This window comes from Cryptomeria japonica, chromosome 9, assembly GCF_030272615.1.
Source record: "Cryptomeria japonica chromosome 9, Sugi_1.0, whole genome shotgun sequence".
NCBI lineage: Eukaryota > Viridiplantae > Streptophyta > Pinopsida > Cupressales > Cupressaceae > Cryptomeria > Cryptomeria japonica.
The window spans coordinates 5,772,330-5,786,379 of NC_081413.1; the positions used below are offsets into that span (position 1 = coordinate 5,772,330).

A 14,050-nucleotide genomic window follows, 5' to 3' on the forward strand; every position below is an offset into this window, starting at 1 on the left:
GAACAATGCATTACTTATTACTTTGGCGATTGTATGCAACAATTGCTTAACTCAACATGTTTTGCAACATGCTCCCATGATTTACAAATGAAGGGTGAGTTCAATTTATAGGCTCCCCAATTACAATTAAATGGCCAGGATTGATTTCTAATAAACGGTCGAGATTAAAACAACCTAACCCTAATTAGGGTTTCCCAAAATAGATCAAATATTCGTCGGATGAGAGACAAGTGGCACAAGATGCTATCTTTTAGGATTGCACCCCCTTCTTCTACTGAGAGGTAGTGTGTTCAATGAACCTAGACATGTTGACTTGAATTCCCCAATTTGTGTCGAAAAATTTGCCTAAGTATGGAAATTTGTCTGGAAACTCTTCTTGCCGCCAATTTATGTTGCACGTGGGAGCTTGTCTTTGACTCTTCAGAAATGAAATCCTTCAAGAAATCTAGAATTTCTTTCCATACTTTCGCCGAGTCTAAACACTTTTCTTTCTTGATGCCTGGAGACTCTTTCAGGTGCCTTGAATTTGGAGAAGAATTTGATTCATCTCCTCTTTATTTTCTTCTTTGTTCTTCTTTCTTCATGTTTCCTATCCAACATTCAATCAAAATTTGATTCTTTTGGTTGTGGGAAATTCCACACTTAGCCATTTTTCATGTATCAAACCTTTATCCATCCGTTCGTTTGGTTGACCCTTGATTTCATGTGCTTGTCAAATTTATTTTCCTGCTCGATTGTTGGTCTGATTTCATGTGAATTTGTTAAAATTAGTCTTTCCTCATAGCGTGCCGACTTGATGGTCTTCTTGTCTAATGGATCAAATTTGAGGTCCCTGATCCGACATCTTCACATATTTCATTTATGCCTTGGACAAATTCGTGTCTGAGTTTGATCAACTTGGTTGGACAATTTTCAGTCCTGTCTTATGTCCTGACTGTGAATGTGCCAATTTATGTTTTCTCCCTCTTAGGCTGTCTTAAACTAGGAACTTGAATGTGTCTAACATATTAAGGTTTGTGTCTTGGAACAAATTTGTGTCAGTCTTTATGTCTTGGCATGCTTCATGTCAATTGGCTTGTCCTCGGACTTGGAATATTCTTGGACAACCATCCTTCATTTTTTAATGGATCGGAAAACTTCGGACAGACACATGTCCTCTTGTCTTTGGCACATTTCAGAATTATAATCAGACAATTTGTCTTGCTCTTTGTCATGTCATCTTGGCAGGCTTTGGAAGTATGATCGGACAAATTGTCTTCCAATCTGTCAGGCCATCTTGTTCTTGGAAAGAAAAATTTCATGCTTTGGGTTGTTTGGCATGCTCAAAGGCTTTCCTCTTGGCAAGGCGAAGTTCACATGTCCTTGGACAATTTTTTATTTGCTCAAATTTTGTGCTTAGTTTCGTTGGACAAAATATTTGGACATGTCTTATTCCTCAACAAATTTTGGATGACTTTCTTCCTTGATATAAAAGGGCGGACTTTCCACATCTTTGGACAGATTTTGGTTGATTCTTCACTTCAAACTTGGAAGGTTATCACATGTATATCGGATATAAACAATCTTCCTCTTCCAAGGAGGGTTTGGAAATGATTAAAACTTCCTTGCTCATCATGATAGCAACAGCTTGACAATGTGAATTTAGATTACTTTTTTTTTTGACAGGGCAGAATTTATTCTTCCTCGGGCAAGTCCACTTTCAATTTGCTGTCTTGGACAATCTTGGATGAATTTTATTTTTTGGCAGATTTGAAAGATTTTTGAGAAACCTATGTGCAGATTTGAATTCTTTTCCCAAGGTAGATTCAAGGACGATCAATGGTGAACTCAGAATTTTATCAGCAAACCTTGGTGATGGCGAACTTGAACCTTTTGAATGTCCCTTTCAAACCCTTGGACCTGCTTTATTCTTCCTGTAGACGTCTAAAAATGGTCAACGCTTGTGGAGTCATACTTTAACATTTGTGCATTGCCTTATTTTAGGGTTCTTGTGTCGCATTAACATTTCTTCTATGTTGCACACTTGGTCTTTATCATTTGCGAGCATCGAGTCCTTCTGCATTCCTCATTTTTCTCGTTTTCGAATTAGGTCTTGTCGATAGCAATCTTCAGTCATGATTTTGGTCGATCTTATCCTGTCGCATCATGGTGCGTGCTCGTTTATCATCATTTTGGACATCGTCAATCCTAATCGTTGATAGAATTAGGGTTTTGTCCTCTTGTCAATCTTTCAATCATCTTTAGCTTATTAGTAATCATTTGCGATTATCAACTTGTCAGCCTCGTCATTTTGTGATCGATTGGTCATCGATCCTTGTCCTTGTCAGCCTTGTCATTTTGCGATCAATTTGTCATCGATCCTTGTCCTTGTCAATCTTGTCATTTTGCGATCGATTCATCATCGATCCTTGTCCTTTTCAATCATGTCAATTTGGATCAATTAGTCATTGTTCCTCGTCAATTGGCGCCTATCAATTTGATCTCCTTGTCAATCTTGGTCAATTTGTCATTGATTTTTGTCAACCAATCTCAATCATTTATCAACATTGGTCCTTTGCCAATCAGAATCATGATCGAACCTACATTAATTTCTTGTTGTCTTGACCTAATTCCTTGTCCTCTTATTTCTAGGGTTTTATGATTTGTTCATTTAATCCTTTTCTTCTTCTTTATGGGTTAAATAAATCTATTTATTTAATCCTAGGTCTCTTTCATGAATTAATTAATGGATGAAAACCTATTAATTAATTCACCTAATTTCTATTTCTATTTCAATCTTGTCATAATTTGTCATACATCTTGCATAGCAACTTGTCATAATCTTGTCATAATTTGTCATACACCTTGCATAGAAATTGTCATACATTTGTCATAATTTTGCCATTCTTGATTTGAATTTCCTTTCAAATCTCTTCATGCTAATCTTGTCCTCTCTCCAATTTGTCTATAAATTGGATGATTTTCTTCAATGAAAAGGGGATCAATCACATTTTCGAGATCAATCACATTTTCGAGTAACCTTATACTGCGAATTTCATCAACAACTTGCTTTCCACTTGCATTTTGCACTTGTAGGTGAGATCCACATCAAATTTGAAGGTGAAAGAAGAACAATGGAGCCACATGAAGGAGATATCTGCATTGGTTTGCTTTGATTTCATTTGATTTGAATATCTTGTATTTATGTCTTCATTGATTGGATTGGGATTGCTTTCATACCAGCTTTAGGTTTTGTGGTTGTCCTAATTGCTATTGTTTTGATGATTTTCAATTTCCTGATCTACACTTCCTTTTGGAGATGTTCAAGGTAGAATTTTCTCCTTCAAACTGTTATCAGTGGCGAATTTAAGGAGAATATCGAACTTATTTTATCCAAACCCTTGATTTTCCTTTATTTCTCATCCAAATTCTTTTGAAAATTTGATAATCTAGTTGGATTTTGGAGCTGCTTCCTCTGAAGAATTTGAATTTTTTCTTCAAACCCTTGAATTTATTTTACTTCTGCCAAGGTAATCTGATAATATGATCAGATTTTGGCATGAATCTAATAATCTTTATGCCTGAGAGCTGTTCACTTTGATTTTCAAACCTGAAGACATGGCAGATTTTGAAGTTGGATAATTTGATCATGCATTGAACCTACTAGCTTCTCTCAACTTTGGCGAATTTTGACAGAGTTTTGATGCTTCCTTCTTTGCTATACAAACTTCTTCTTGGCAAACAAAGTATTAATGAATGGGCATCATGTCTTTATAGCTTCTTAGCAATTTCTAGAAGCTTTGTGTTTTATTCTATCTTTAGAAAATTGAAACCCTTTGCCTTCTTCTAGAAGGAAGCTTGGAAGATTCTCAAAAATTAGAAAGTTTTATTGTTTTATCCTCCCTCTAAGAAGTTGGAATTTATCCTTAGAAGCTTCCACCATGTTTTAGGAAGTTTTATTTGTTTTAAATCTCCTTCTAGAAATTCGAATTTGAGGAAGGCATGCCACAATATTTATTTTTATTTTTTTTTGTTATGTTTTTTTTTTGTTTGTACTATTTTTAATTCTCTTGGAATTCCATATCATCTTTTATTGCCAGCTAGGAAATTTTTATTTTTTTTATTCTATGCCATTTTCAAGTGGGCCCTACATTCTTTCTCAAGCTTTGGCGAATTTTGCACATCTTCCTTATGCCATGTTTTTAAAGTGGGCTTGGAAAGAATTTCTTGCTTGTGCCATGTTTTTAAAGTGGACTTGGAAAGAATTTCTAACTTGTGCCATGTTTTTAAAGTGGACTTGGAAAGAATTTCTAGCTTGGACATGAGATGCACTTTAAAAATTGTCAGACATTTTTGGTGCATGAATAAGCTTAACCTTAGGCAGGAGTTAAGTAACTCTTGCCATGAGTTAGTTAACCCTTGGTAGGAGTTTAATATTTGTCGAATAATTTTTCTTGGACAATTTTTAAATTGATCTTGCTCAAATTTCTTCCACATTTTAACTGATCATCTGCCATTTTGCCCTTGAACCTTGTTGAACTTGTCTGCCATTTTTATTTCTTCAACCTGGACGAAATTTTTGATGTGCCATTCCACTCTTGAACCTTGTTGAATTTATCAGCCATTTTTATTTCTTCAACCTGGATGAAATTTTCGATGTGCCATTCCACTTGCCTTCTTTTGACTTAGTCAACAGTGTTCATGCCATGTTCATACTTTGTTAGTTCATCTGGACAAAAACCCTAATCTGGATTTCCATTTTGCTTTTTGCACTCGGAGACCTCATTTTTGAAATCTGAGAACATGGGTAGGAATAATTCGGCATGGAGATCAAACCCCTAATCTCAAAAAAAAACAAATTTTCAAACCCTTGCTTTCTACACTTAGAAGCAAAAATTTTTGAATCTGAAGACATGGCTAGGATCAGAATAACCTAAAGAACAAAACCCTAATCTCAGAAAAAAGCAAAATTTTCGAAGCCCTGCTTTTTATATCTAGACGCAAGATTTTCAAATTCTGACAAAATGGGCAATAATAAAATAGCTCAAAGAACAAAACCTAGATGTCAATTTTAAAAAAACAGAAAAAAGCAAAAATTTATAAAAATGGCTCAAAGCAATTGCGATTTTCATCCTTCAGACCTTCTGAACACTTTGGCAGCATTCAAATTCAATTCCAAGCATAAATTCTCAATTTGGCTTGGGAAAAGAATTCAAAAACTCTAACTCATTGTAAAAAGACTGGTGATTAGCAGATGCGATGCCAAAACTCTTGATTTTTTGCAGTTGCTCTTTGTAGTTTTCGATTTCTTCAACTCTTTCTTTCCTTTCTGAAATTATGGAATCTTCTGATCTTGAAGAGAAATCAAATTCTTCTGTTTGAACTAATTTTTTTTCTAGTTGCTCAATTTCGTTTTCTAGTCCCTCAATAATTTCGTTTTTATGAATTATCGATTCCCTCCATTCATAAAGGTTTTCAGGTTCTTTTTCAGGTTCCCAATATTCGTTTGGAATCGAATTAAAAGATGAATCAATCTCCCATTCGACGCCATTCGATTCCTTCTCCGAAGGACTTTCCCAACTTATTGTTTCTTGCTTCTCAGATATTCTATCATCTATCTGATTCAAATTTGTGTTAGCACGGGTACGTTCTCCTACTCCGCCAAATACCGAAACACCTCCATGAGCCTTAGCAATGTTGTTGATTAATTCCATAATTAACACTGTTTTACCCACTCCAGCTCCCCCAAATAATCCAATTTTTCCCCCACAGCGGTAAGGAGCTAAAAGATCCACTACTTTAATGCCTGTTTCAAAGATTGAAAATCTGGTATCCAATTGTGTAAAGGCGGGAGCAGATCTATGAATAGGAGATCTTGTGAGAGCATCTACAGGACCTAAGTCTCTAGTCTATGGCCGCTCCTTTATGGTACTAGTTGTTGTTTTATCGAATTTGCTTCATTAATAGGTTCGCGATTCGACTTTGATCGTTACGGTTTGGTGCCAAGATCCAGTCCTAGGCAAGCCGACTTACTTATAACAGCCGGAACCGTGACCATGAAAATGGCTCCTTCTTTAGTGAGATTATATGAACAAATGCCTGAACCAAAATATGTAATTGCTATGGGAGCTATGTACCAAAGAGTCCAGAATTGAACTTCAATTTTCATTTATTTGCCACTCAAATTGAAGCGACTCTTTGGGTCAAGAGTTAAATAAGAAAACAATAAATAGAAAATGAGTCCGGATCCAAGCAATTTTCAAGGATTGATCCTTCCTTTTTTTACTCTACTTCTCAGTCGGAACAAACCATCTTTCATCTGATGGATTAGCAAATAAAAGTGCCAGAGCTACAACTAATCCATAAATAGTTAAAGCTTCCATAAAAGCTAAACTTAGCAGTAAGGTGCCTCGTATTTTACCCTCCGCCTCTGGTTGTCTCGCAATACCTTCAACAGCTTGTCCCGCAGCGTACAAACTATTGAACTAATGCTATCTCCGACGGTCCAGGGAGGGGCATAATTAGGATATTTCGGATTATTCATCAACATCACGGCAAATAGAATCAAAATATTAACAGCTCCTATGTAGATCAGGATTTGTGCAACAGCTACGAAATCCGCGTTCAATATAATAAAGAAAATTCGCCGTACATGGGCTCTTATTAGCATTTTTCTGTTAAGCGTAGCTATGTTTCTTTCTTTCAATTTGTTCTTGCAACAGATTACCAGCGGTCCCATCTATCGATATTTCTGGTCCTGGGTTATCAATAATAAGTTTTCATTAGAACCCTAAAAAGAAAAAAAAATAGGGGGTCCCCATATGCAATGGGGCGATGTGTGAAATAGGTCACAACAAAACCGTTTTCAGAGTTTGATGTTTTCTATGTTTTTGGCCTTTAACAGTGTTTGGTGGATTTCGCGATTTTACCCCTTTTGATCATTTTCGGGTGTTGAATGGACTATGCGAGTTTTAAGAATTTTTATTTTGGCTCAGATAGCCCATTTGCGATACTTGAACCTTGAACGCCTTTCACTCTGCAAGTGAACTTCGGATGAGTTGAGCTTTTTGGGCGAATTTCGAGTTCCTTGGTGATTTTGGCTTAAAGATGACTTTGGCACGATTATGAACCTCATTATATTTTTCGGGCTACATCGTCATTTTATGAGTTTTAACCATTCACTTGAGTTCCGCCTAAAAAGCCACTTTCGCAAACTTGTGAACTCTTCAAGATTTTTGGGTCAAAATGATTATATCGCGCGAGTTGGAAGCTTCATCCATTTTCGGGGTATGCAGTGAAAATGCGCGATTTGGAAGCTTCATGAAAATTTCGGCTTGAAACTATGTTCTGCGTGATTGTGCTCCACTTCATACTTCGGCATTATAAGGCAATTTTGTAATCTTTAAGTTGATTTTCGGGTGCTTGGAGGTTTTTGCGGGTTTTAGACATTTTCGGCCTTCTAAACCAATTTGCGAGATTTTGGTTTCCGACTCCATTTCGGCCAAAAGAAGCTATCTACACGATTTTGAACTTGCTTTGAAACTTTGGCTTAAGTGAAGACTTTGCGAGATTTATCTTATTTAGGCTTTCACGCCTTTCTTCATTCCTCTCCAAATACGCGGGCAGACCAGACTATGGGGGTCCCCTGTCCAGGATTTGGATGGGTGCAAAATTCACAACAAGTAGGTCCTTTCTCACCTTCCCATCACAAGAACTGGGTGATCAGAAAGAAACTTAGACATAACATTATATCTTATTTCAATGAAATATTTTTCGAAAAATTAGGGGTGTTCATTACATTATTGAAGGGCCCCTACCTCCTATATCGGACATACTATGTATTTATGGGGCGTGTGAAAAGGTTGGATGAAGCACTACCGGTTTTGAGGTTTCCCTGGCTGTCTATGCAATGCCTTGACCATAGAAAGTTATACCAAGAACTTACTATACCGGCAACAATGATATTTTGTTTCAAAACCTCTTCATGTCTGATTTATTTATCAGTCTGATATAATGTATTTTTCAGTCTATTAGGGTGTGTTTAGTGTATATTTGGAGTGTGTTTTCATCAGAAAATCAATATAGTTGAGTTTGGTGTTTTTGGGTAGTGTGAATTCACCCTCCTGATGTGATTTCAGTGAGCTTTTCAGTGTATTTCACTTCTGTTTGACAGTGATGACAGCAGTCGTAGTGTTCTCTACAGGCCATTTTTGGTTGCAATCAACATCATGTGAGGTATTATGGGTTGGGAAATCATTATATGAATTACTAATATTATTTGGCCTCATTTTGATATTGCAGCAATCTGATTTTGTGACCAGAACATTTTAAATCTAAATTATATCAACAATTTAACTATTTTGTAAACTTTGGATGGTAGTACTACTTAAGGGTTTTCTTTTGCATGCATCTCTTAATGTAAAATTAGATGGTTTACTACCAATTATTATAGCAATATCATTCAGCCTGTTTTAGCAGTGAACAAGCTGCCATTATTGACCAATATGATCTAAGTCAAGCTTAGACATTCTACCGGTGGCTTGCATTGCATTCATGCAGCCCACTGAATGATTAGGCCGGCTTAGCCACCCAAATGTTCTGTTCAGCTCACTGCCATATCATTATGTAATTCAATTTATTTAGAATAGTTGTGTGGTTGGAGGTATGCTTTCACCTTGCCCACTCTGAGATATCAAATATTAGAAAGTGCTGAAGACATTGATTGCATTTTCTATATTGCAAACAAAGAAATTTAAAGAGTAGAGTGAGCTGTTACATACATATTGCTTCAACTAAGCCAACTCTCTTAAATGAGTCTCATGGTCCTTCCTATCAAATCTATCAAGATCCCTTGACTAAACTTAACATAAGTATCAATCAAACTATGTGTTTGGGTGATCATCCCATACTACCATCATTCATATACTATTCCTTCCAAACGGATGTTAACATATTTGATTGTTTCTCCCTCAAACATAGGATTAAAAAAACAATGCACGAGCTGTACACTTGTATGAAGTATGAACTATCAAAGATGGATATTGACAACTTAACCAACCAATGATATAAATCATTTAAATTGGATTAGCCCTTACATGTCTAATTAAATCTTTTAGATTAGGAGGAAGGGTTTCAACTGCAGGCCAATGACTATAGTAGGACATGTGTCCAATCTAAATGTAATTTTCTCATTGGCCGAAAGGAAGTTGTAACTAACCGTAATTAGGGTTTTCATTTTGTAATCTCAGCCATTGATTGGAGAATCAATCTGGGCCATTAAATTGTATTGAGAGCACTATATAAGGCTCAATCCTCTCATTTGAAAAGGTTAATAAAGAATAGAGAGTAGTTAATAGTTAGTAGCAAAAGCAATCAATAGCTAGCAATTAGAGTAGAGTAGGAGGAGAAGGCAAAGATTGTTGCCAAGATCTTGTTGTAAGAGACATATTGTTTTCATTGAAGTTATGGCGAATTCTCTATGTTAATTCAACATGTTGCATGGTCTCTAGTTCTCATTTTCTTTAAAGTTGATTAGATGAATGGAAGATGTCATTGTTGATGAATGGTGTACCTAATGTTCATACTACTTGTAATTTGCAGATTGCAACTTGCAGTGCATAGTCAACTGAACTTGTGAGAAAGCATAACTTCTATTACTTCATGCTCATTGTTCAGGTGGTTGATGTGCTTTGGCGATTTGAAAATTATTCGTTTATCCTTAGGAGATTGCATCAGTTTTGTGTAGTTGTTCCTTGATGGCGAAACAAAGCTTGGTTTGGTTGCACCTAATCAACAATTAGTTCTTACATTGTAGGATTAGATTAGCTTCCTAAACCCCATCTCTTTTATCTTTTGTTTTAAAGTTGAGTAAAATTCCACATTCCAGCAACATTCAAACATTCAAGTTCAACGTAATTCGCCCTTGTGATTCCAGCAAAATCACATCAACACACTGAGTCTATCCACAATATAAAGTCAAAACTTGACTATCGGAACCTTGGAGTCGTCTCCTTTGATCACATAGTTTAGCGTCCAAGACGTCTTTGTTCAAGAGAGGATAGAATACTTAGTATTTTATTCTGTGTTGCACAGTGTCATAAAAAACACATCAACAATCCTCACTTGAGAGATAGCTGCTGCTAGTACTTCCCTTTTAATCAAAGCATTGTTTTCCTTCACTTTGATGCAATACATGTTGATTTTGAAGTTACTGATGAAGTACAACCACCTCTGTTGTCTAGTGTTCAAGTTGAAAAACAAGGAAAACAATCATCAAATCTTATGAACATGACCAATGTGTGAGAAGGCCTTACAATAAAAGATCCCATCCTTCTTTAACTATCTAAGACTTGAATTCCTGCCAAGAGACATTTATTCTCCATCCCAAGCTTTCTAATCAAGATTATTTATATACACCTGTGCTTATGCTTTCATTGTTTTAGTGTCTTAGTTCTTAATCCCTTTTTCAGCCCCTGGAGCTTTTTTTACACTAGTACTTTTTCTATTGTAACTGGACATGAATACATAATTATTTTTCTTCTGCAAAAATCTATCTGTAAGAGCAGAATGAATTCACACTGAAAAACACCTCTGTAACTATGCTGCTAAATAATTTTGTTACAGTTAACTAAAAAGCTCCCAACTACAAGAGATGATATATAACCATCACTGATTTTCATGAATACACAGCTATCAGTAACAGCTAAACAATTTTTTTTACAGGTAAAGAATTTTGCTACAGTTAACTAAAACACTCCCAAGTAAGAGAGATGATATGTAACCATCTATGGTTGTTCTCCAAGTAAAAATATTGTCCATGATAAGATGATATAAAGAAATATGCTTTAAATATGGAATTGTCCAAATAATGCATGGTTTCCCCCATATCCAATCCAACGACCTCTTTATTTTTTAACTATGACTCTTTTCTTTTCACTTCATAATTTTCCACACGTAAGGTTGCATGAGATGAGAGGAAGGAAAGGAAAAACTTCAAGGGAGACGAAATCATACAATTTAGCTTCATTCGGCTAATACCAGACTTTTGGGGAAATTTCTTGTGTGTAGTTGAATTTTGCAAGATAACTGCATAGTAGAATAAGAACTTGTCAGAATATTGAAAATGAAAAACAATAAAGAATAATTTTCATGACATATACCATAAAAAATTGGGCCGTTCTTTCTACTTATGTGTTTTCGTAAGCATTCATGGAACATTTTTTCTTTTTACATGCTAATTAAACTTCTACATAAAAAATGTATATTGGAACAAACAGAACATCCATTCAACACACTTTTATGTTTCTCAGTTCTATGATTGTTTTAAATCTTTTCCTTTTTATTCTGGCAAGTGTTCTTTAATTATGGGTTGTCATTATACTGAAACACACCAAACATTACTCAAGAACAAAATTAGAATGGTTGATTATCATGAGAGGCTGCATATTTTTCAAATTAAATGTTGGATAAGAAATAATGTTTGCCACCTCAAAGTGGACCTTGAAGAAACAACTTCACTTTGAGTCATCCAGTGACATAGTTTGTAAGTTTAAATTGCCTGGTCACTATTCTCAATCACTAATCAAATTCTCAGCAAGATCAAGATATGCAAGTCTATATAGATGCCTAATGAGGTTGCAAATAATTTTGAAGTTTTAGCCCCTTTGGTTAGTTTATGTTCCCAGACTAAGATCCAAATTTAGTGTCAATATGTTTTTTGAAAGTCCTATAAGCACCCTGACTAACAATTATAATGTTTATATTATTGAATCCCACTCACCAACGTTGGTCATTTGGCAATCTCGATTCTCTATCACTTTGTTGTCCTCATTTTTGTTTTCAAAAATGATGGACCATTACATGAAATTTTTGTCAAAAAAAAAATGAAAATTTTACTCTGTGGCACACTTCCCGAGGCAGAATTTCACTTTATCCTTGGACTGGACTAATCCTGAGTCCATCCTCGAACCACATTTCGAATTTCATCGTATTCTGGGTTCGTTAGCTATGTTTTTCCTTCAATTTCAGGTTTTTTCTCCCTGACTGCAAGTGGGAAATTTTCCTTAAGTTGCAAGTTTTAATGTTTTCCTTTGTTTTGGTCTTTGTAGGGAAATTTTAAGTTAATTACAAGTGCACTTTATGAAATAGAACTTGTAACTTACTTTTTATTTCCCCCTTGATGCTTTTTGGCTTTTTAAGTCATAATAGGAACTTTTTGGATAAGTTACAAGTTAATTTTAAATTATAAATTTAAAAATCACTTGTAATTCTTTTATAAAGTTCCTATTTAAGTCATTTTACTTGTAATAGGGATTTTATTTCCCTATTTACATGTTTTATTTTCTAGTCACTTGTAAAGGGAATTTTAAATCCCCATTACAAGTTCTTTTTTAAAGTTAAGTTATTAAAACTTGTTGAGGGGATTTTATTTTCCTCTTACAAGTTATTTCTCTCACAAAAACCCGATTTTGCCTTGTGCAATGAAAAGTAACATTTTAAACTTGTAAATGAGTTTTTAAAACCCAATTTGCTCTAAAATGGAGATAAAGTTACATTTTAAACTCTTGTAATATGAAGAAAGGAACCCGATTTTCACTATTACATGCAAAATTGAAACTTGTTGCATTTCTCCGAGAACCCGATCAGCTTCTTAGGCGAATTTGTTGAAAGTTTCAACCGATTTTTGTGGAGATTTTCTAAGAGGAAGAAGGCGTTTTGAATTCTTAGCTATTTTCATGCATCTTAAAAACTCTTTCCATGCTAATTGGTGGATTTATTTGCCGGTTTGAAGGCGTTATAACAGCAACACGTGTTTGCCAAAATACCAAGTTTTTGTCCTCCAAAATGCCACGAATCTCTTCTCTCCCATATCGTTTTGCCTTCTCAACCCTAGGTGTTGAGATTTAGGGGAGATTTGACCGATTCTTGTGCCATTTTACAAGGCGTTTTTGCTGCTAAAGACGTTTTTCAAAAACGTGGCTAGGGTTTTGAAATTTCATTTGTTGCTTATTTAAAGGTTTTAAGTCTTCATCACAAGGATTGTTGCATTTCCTTGTGTTGTGCTCGTATACACACCCCTGCTTCGGGAACCCCCCATTGTTTTTGATCTAGTCTCCCCGGTGGGAGGAAGGGGAGAAAGGGGTAAGAGCTCCGCAAGTTTGTCCATCTTGCGTGAACGAAGGTGAAATAATTAACAACTTGCCAAATCAGTCAATGAGCCGAAAATGCCAAAATCAACAAAATCACGTATTCAAGGTGAAATGGCCAAAGTTCGACATCTGAGGGCATCTTAACTTGAAACTAATTCGCACAAAATCTTCGTCTAAGCCAAAGTTTCAAAGCAAGTTCAAAATTGCACAGATAGCTTCTTTCGGCCGAAATGGAATCGGAAACCAAAATCTCGCAAGAGGCTTCAAAGAGCCAAATTTCACCTAAGTCGCCCAAAACGTCTCCTTGGGCCGAAATTCATCAAATCTCGCAAAATCCTCCAATCACCTGAAAAATCAACTTGAAGCTTACAAAATCGGCTTTTGGGCCGAAATTGGCAAAAGGAATTAAAAGTCTCACAAAACTCTTCATTTGGTCGAAATCGCACAGTCTCACCAATCAAGCTGAAAACGAAAATGAGAGTAGAAAATCGCGCAAGGGGTCTTCAGAGGCCGAGAAACTTAGGGCAAATTAAATCACTCATTCCACACTAAGAGTCACGAGCTAAGAAAATCGCGCAAACGTCCCCATTTGCCCGATAATTTTCAAAAGTCTAAAATCGTGTATTGAGGCTTAGCTAGCCGAAAATAACAGAGGGAAACTCATGAAAAATGGCTCAATGGGCCGAAAATTACAGAAAGAGTCCATCTCACCCAAAATGTCCTTTTGACCCGAAAAGGTGAAAAGAAACTTAACCTTGCAAAAGACCAAAATGAGCCGAAGAAACTAAAAAGCTCCAAAATTCGTGCAAACTTTCCATTTGAACCGAAAAAGGTCTAAGTCACCCGAAAATCGCGATATGCCCAAAATCGCGAACCTTCACAAGTAAAACTCGGCCTAATTGCCTGGATTGCGAGATTAAAAC

The 14,050-nt window shown here is 35.8% G+C and overlaps 1 protein-coding gene across 2 annotated transcripts in view; it reads right to left on the bottom strand.

The window, feature by feature from the left end:
* The window catches only part of LOC131032502 (protein ENHANCED DISEASE RESISTANCE 2), a 338,782-nt gene that overhangs the window by 194,074 nt on the left and 130,658 nt on the right, over window positions 1–14,050 (bottom strand). For both annotated transcript variants that reach the window (XM_059210938.1, XM_057963515.2), the window contains one exon: window positions 10,993–11,064. In XM_059210938.1, the coding sequence (XP_059066921.1) occupies window positions 10,993–11,064 (72 nt within the window). The remainder of the gene's footprint in view (window positions 1–10,992; window positions 11,065–14,050) is intronic.